A 6,322-nucleotide genomic window follows, 5' to 3' on the forward strand; every position below is an offset into this window, starting at 1 on the left:
ACCTCAATTCCCTTACTGGACACTCGATGCCCCAGGACTATCCCTTCTTGTACCATAAAATGGCACTTCTCCCAGTTCAGCACTAAATTTGTCTCCACACATCTTTTGAGCACTCTTCTTAAGTTGTGAAGACAGTCCTCGAATGAATCCCCCACCACGGAGAAATCATCCATAAAAACCTCCATAATGTCCTCCACCATGTTTGTGAAAATGGCTAACATGCACTGTTGAAATGTCGTCGGTGCATTGCAAAGCCCAAAAGGCATTCTCCGAAAGGCGAAGATGCCATACGGACAAGTGAATGATGTTTTCACTCTATCTTCGGGGGCTATTGAGATCTGGTTGTACCCCGAATATCCATCCAGGAAACAAAAGTGCGATCGCCCGGCCAGCCTGTCCAACATTTGGTCAATAAATGGCAAGGGGAAGTGGTCCTTCCGGGTGGCTGTGTTCAATTTCCGGTAATCCATGCAAATCCACCATCTCGTGACTGTACGAGTCGAGATCAACTCGTTGTTCTCATTTTGTACAACCATCATTCCCCAATTTTTCGGCACACATTGAACAGGGTTGACCCAATAGCTGTCAGAGATGGGGAAGATGATTCCCACATCTAACCATTTGATCACTTCCTTCTTCACCACCTCTTTCATATTCGGGTTCAGCCTTCGTTGATGTTCTCTGAAAGGTTTGTGCCCTTCTTCCAAGAGAATCTTGTGCATACAGAAGGCTGGGTTGATACCCTTTATGTCTGCCATGGTCCAAACAATGGCAGTCTTACATTCCTGTAGTACTTGTAGGAGCTCCTCTACCTGCCTATCTAGCAAACCGGATGATATAATGACAGGCAAAGTAGAATCAGGGCCTAAGAAAACGTACTTGAGGTGAGCTGGGAGCGGTTTCAGCTCCAGCTTGGGTGGTTCCTCTACTGATGATTTTGCTGGAGGTGTAGCCCTTTTTTCCAACTCAAGGGACTCGAACTGAGGTTCCCTTTTCCAGAATCCTTGGCCTTCCAGTGCCATGACCCACTCAGCTAACCCTTCACTATCCATCTCCTCTAAATTTGTTAGGCAAGCTTCCAATGGATCTTTAGCAGTCAAGGTCACCTCATCTTCGTGCAGGATCACATCCACTGCCTCCACTAGGGAGCAATTGGTATATTCACTGGGTCTCCTCATGGATTGCTGAACGTTGAATATGACTTCTTCATCGTTCAGCCTCATTTTTAATTCCCCAGTTTCACAATCAATCAGTGCTTTCCCAGTGGATAAGAATGGCCTCCCTAAAATGATAGGTATCTCCTCATCTACCTGACAATCCAGAATAACAAAGTCTACAGGGAACACAAACTTCCCCACTTGTACCAACACATCATCAAGGATCCCAGTTGGCCTTTTAATCGTGCGGTCAGCCAGTTGCAACAGCATCGAAGTCGGTCTAGCTCTGCCAATGCCCAGTTTGGTGTATATAGCCAGAGGCATCAAATTTATGTTGGCTCCTAAGTCACATAATGCCTTTACAAAGGCATAACTTCCAATGGTGCACGAAATGGTAAAGCTACCTGGGTCAGACATCTTTTGAGCCATGGGTCTTGTCACTACTGCGATGCAGGTCTGCGTCAGAGTTACTGTGAATAGGTCCTAAAAATCAAACTTCGGTGACATTAGGTCCTTCATCATCTTCGCATAGCCTGGCATCACCCTCAAGGCATCCATCAAAGGAATATTCAACTGAATTTGACGCAACATCTCCATGAATTTCCTGTATTGATCTTCCTTCTTTTGTTTTACCAGTCTTTGAGGGAATGGTGCAGGTATCACCCTTTGTGTACTGCTTGCTGGCTTCTCTCTGTTGGGGTTCTGTGGTACAAGAGCTACCACTTGTTCTGCAGCTTGTTCACTCACCTTAGCCTTACCCTTTTCATCCTGACCCTGTTCAACCACCACTTCAGTAAGTTCTGCTGGTTCATCTACCTCTGGTGGAACTGGAGTGGCTGGCCTAGTCTCCTTGCTGGCTTGTGAAACTTCTCGCTCTTTGTCTAAATCTCTCCCATTCCGGAGACTTATTGCCATCAACTGATTCGGGTTTTGCTCCTTGGGGTTAATGTTTGTGTCCGCTGGCAATGTTCCCTAGGGGCAGTTATTTAAAGCCATAGACAGTTGCCCCAACTGAGTTTCAATGTTCTTTATTGCTGAGTCATGCACTACCAACTTTTCCTGCATCTTACCATTTGTTCCAATGAGTTGTTGAAGCATACCCCTGATCTCTACCATGTTGTTATCTTGTTGCTGAAGAGGTGGTTGACATGTCAACTGTTGCTGATTTTGCTGTGGATAGCCCTGTTGTCTCTGATATGGTACTGGCATTTGGCCTTAGGGTTGCATACCTCCAGGCTGTGGCATGTTTGGTCTGTATTGCTGATTTGGTGCCGGTCTCCACTGCTGTCCTCCTTGTCTCTGACCCCCAAAGTTGTTGACTTAATTCATATCTTCTCTTACCCCTTGATTGTCACCTTCTCCACTCCATAAACACACATAAGACTGATTAACGCAGGGTGTGCACAGTCCTCCATTTGTTGTGTCAACAATATGCACTTGCTTTGTACCCATCTCATCAATCTTCTTTGTCAGTATACTCATCTGAGTCATGATTGTGGCTATGTTCTCTGCATGCGAATTATTTTGGTCAAGAGGAACTAAATGTACTATGGGTGCCAGTGTTGTACCTCTAGTCATCCACCCCGAATTCTGGGACATCTTGTCAAGAAGGACTTTGCACTCGGTGAATGTCTTACTCAAAAATGCACCTCCAGCTGAAGCATCCACATTGGCCTTGAGATTGTCAGCTAACCCCATGTAGAACCTCTGACCGAGCATCTAGTCTGGAATACCATGGTGAGGACACTTCACTAACATCCCTTTGAATCTTTCCCAAGTTTCCTGCAAGGACTCAGTAGGATGCTGCTTGTACTGCAATATCTCATCAATCTGTCTTGCAGTCTTGTTGGGCGGGTAGAACTTGTTCAGGAACTGCTTGACTAATTCCTCCCACGTGACAATGGAATTTTTGGAAGCGAATTGAACCAAGTCTGAGCTTCCCCAGTCACAGGGAACGGGAACAGTAACAGCTTGATAGCTTCCGGGGTCATATTAGGCTGCCTTTGGGTCACACAAATCGACAGAAAAATTTTTAAGTGTTGCTGAGGGTCTTCAATGTGTGACAGGGAGAACAATCCCTTATTCTGCACATGTTGTTGGTGATCTGGAATGTCTCCGCTTGAATTGGGGGCACAGCTATGGCAGTAGCCAGGTTGTCAGCTGTAGGCTATGCCCAATCATAAAGTGCAGCTTCTGGCACAAGAGGTGCCACTACTCTGGCGTTTGGGGCAGCTGGCGCATCCCCGACGTTTCCGTTGACGTTTTCTACGTCACCCATGTCAAATTCAAGCTGGTGTGGTTGTTGTGATTGTTGGATCCTCTTGTTGGCACGGTCCAATGCCCTGAATGTTTTCTCGGGGTCTGAGAGTCCTTCTAGCAGTTCTCCAGTCCTCGAAGAATTTCTAGGCATACACCTGAATTCCACAAGAGTTCAAACGTGAGAATTTCAATGAAAAAAAAATTGTTTAACACCTTCGAAAATTGATCTAAACTAATAATTCTAACACTGCTTCTAAGTTGTAATAAATAACACCGTTAGTTCCGCGGCAACTATGCCTTCTAAAAGACAAAGCGGTCGTTGCAAATATAATCTGGTTTTAAGTCCAGAGTCGAATCCACAGGGAACTAACCTATCTATTACAACTCTTTAGCAATGCTATTATCAACTCAACCAATTTCTAGATGCAGAATTTTTATCAATCAATCTTGGGTTTTTGTTTAACTACTTCAAATGATATTAAAAATAACAATATGCTAAACTGAAGACAATTCAATGGTAAAAAGGTCTAGGGCAGTGATTTCCCCAATTGCTAGTTTAGGTCCTGACTCCTTCGCTATAATCTTGTCGTAATACTCTATGAGGATTAAGAGCTATAGGTTATCGTAATTATCTCTCGATCAACTACGATAATTTACTAGAGCATTCTCTCGAACTGTTCTAGCTGACAATTTGTACAACTCTAATTTATCCCACCAAAGCTTCGTTATCTCTAAACCCACTTTTAAGTTCAAGTAATGAATCTCTTCAATTACCCAAAAATGATGTTGTTCAACAGCATTCTAACCTAATATTCTTTCTCAAGCAATAGAAGGTAATTAGACACGATTAATCAAGGGCACATTCAATTAATCACCATACAAAACGTAGTTGAACAATCATATAATAATTCCGGCTCGATTATAACAAGTTGAGTCAAAACTTCAACCAACAATTGCTTCCATCAACCCTAGATCAATTGTTTAGCTACTCATAACAAAACAAGACAAAACTACAAAGTTGTTCATAATGTGTAATTGCAAGAATTAAAAGGAGATAGAAAAACTCTAATGTTTGGTTGATCTTCTCACACTTGTTCTTGCCTCCAAATTAGTCTAAAAACAAGCTTAATCATGTCTTGGGCGAGCTTCTAAAGTTTATAAGGGTTTGGAACAAGTTTTCCCCGAATTACACTTTGGTCCCCAATTTTCTGGCAATTGAACAGTTCACCGCGGCCGCAGCAAGACCGCGGTGCGACCGCGGTGAAGGCTGAACATTCTGCCTCGCGTAATTGTCTGCCGCGGTTCAACCGCGATTCCACCACAGTCGCGGTGGATTTCACCTCAGTCCATTTTTGCTTCTTTATGCTCGGGTGCTTCTTGATTGGGCGTTTTCTTCACATTATTGACTCCAAAACACTCCGTAGTGCTTCCTCACTTAGATTATTCCCTGCAAAGCAAAAGAACACCAATTAGAGCATTTTGTTATCAATTTGCCTATAAAACAACAATAAAGCATGGTAATATTAAGGTGTAAATATCATCTGTATAGCCTAATATCAACACCCCACACTTAAATCATTGCTAGTCCTCTAGAAATCCACCACACTCTATCAACGTTCCTTCCCTAAGCTTTTCCCTTAAGGAATCACACCTTGAACAATTTACCAAAGTTGCACCTAGTAGTGAACAACCTTTGCCTCAGAAGTCGATCTCGTACCATGCAATATTCGCACTTACTCAAACTACTCTATACAGAAGTCAAGACTTACCTTTCCTTTGTGAGTCGCATGCCCTCACATCACACAAGAGGGTAGTTCCACAATTGATATGATTAAAAACAATTAGGAACTCAGATGGAAAAAATTCGCTCACTCTCCAAAAGAACATGCACATGCCACAAAGATGCACCATAGGCTTGCCCGTAGTGTAATACTCTACTAATCGAGCCTATCCAGTCTAAGATCAATTAGGACTTCATTTGGTTGTAATGTAGGCTGAGGGATGGGTAGGATATATTGGATATAGTGACTAACCTCCCTAAGCACTTTTAATACAGAACACATTAACATTCCATATTATTCTTATGTCAACCAGGCATTCCACCACAATTTATTTACAACATCCCATTCCTTTAGGTGCATTTGTGTCAAGCTACCACTTGTCAACTACTACATTTATTCACAATTTTTTTTTCGTGGCGCTTCTTCTTTTATTCTTCAAAACTGCACCTTTCCTCTATTTCATTGGCTCCACTCAAACCAAACCACCACCCTACACTTTAACTTTTGCATATGCCAAGGCCATTCAAGTGCTCATGGGAGGTAAAAGGGATTCAAACAGAAGGCTATTCAAACAATTGGGTAAGGTTCGCAATGTGGTTGCCAAAGAAACAGGCTTATAGGCTTAACGGGGTTAACTACGATGTATTACATTCAGGTGGGGTTACGTTATATATCTGGCTTACAAAGAAATGCCTATATCACTTCTAAGACTGAATGAAGCTACTATTTCGCTTTGCAAACACACAGGGCAAGTTCTAGGCATCAAATGTAAAGCATAGGATACAGTATAGCTCACACACACATGGCATATGACTCACTCCAGATTGATTTATCAAGACATTCTCTTTTGAGTGTTCAAGTTAGTTACAAACATACAACTTTAAGGCACTTTAGCAAGAGTCAACCATTGAGACTAGGCGTTACACTCTAGTGTCGATTGTGTTCAGGTGTATTACCGCCAAGGGATTCTCATTCTATTTCAGCTCGTAGCCCATCAATGCTAACTAAAACTAAAAACAAAATAAACAAAAACTACCTACACCCGGTTCAAGCTAAACCCTTGGAAAAGAATCGTGGTCCAAAGAAAAACCAAGGGGGAGTTACTACACTACCTAAAAATAAAAT

General features: G+C 42.6%; 1 protein-coding gene across 1 annotated transcript; it reads right to left on the reverse strand.

The window, feature by feature from the left end:
- Window positions 1–1,243: 1,243 nt before the first annotated feature.
- LOC109221735 lies at window positions 1,244–2,366 on the reverse strand (the record flags this gene model as incomplete). The annotated part of the gene is made up of 4 exons (XM_019386190.1): window positions 2,271–2,366; window positions 1,832–2,129; window positions 1,365–1,600; window positions 1,244–1,310 (listed from the first exon to the last, which is right to left on the reverse strand). Coding segments are annotated over exons 1-4 (697 nt in total), but the record flags the coding sequence as incomplete, so codon positions are not given.
- Between the last annotated feature and the right edge of the window lie 3,956 nt (window positions 2,367–6,322).

The sequence above is a fragment of the Nicotiana attenuata genome, unplaced genomic scaffold, assembly GCF_001879085.1.
Source record: "Nicotiana attenuata strain UT unplaced genomic scaffold, NIATTr2, whole genome shotgun sequence".
Lineage (NCBI taxonomy): Eukaryota > Viridiplantae > Streptophyta > Magnoliopsida > Solanales > Solanaceae > Nicotiana > Nicotiana attenuata.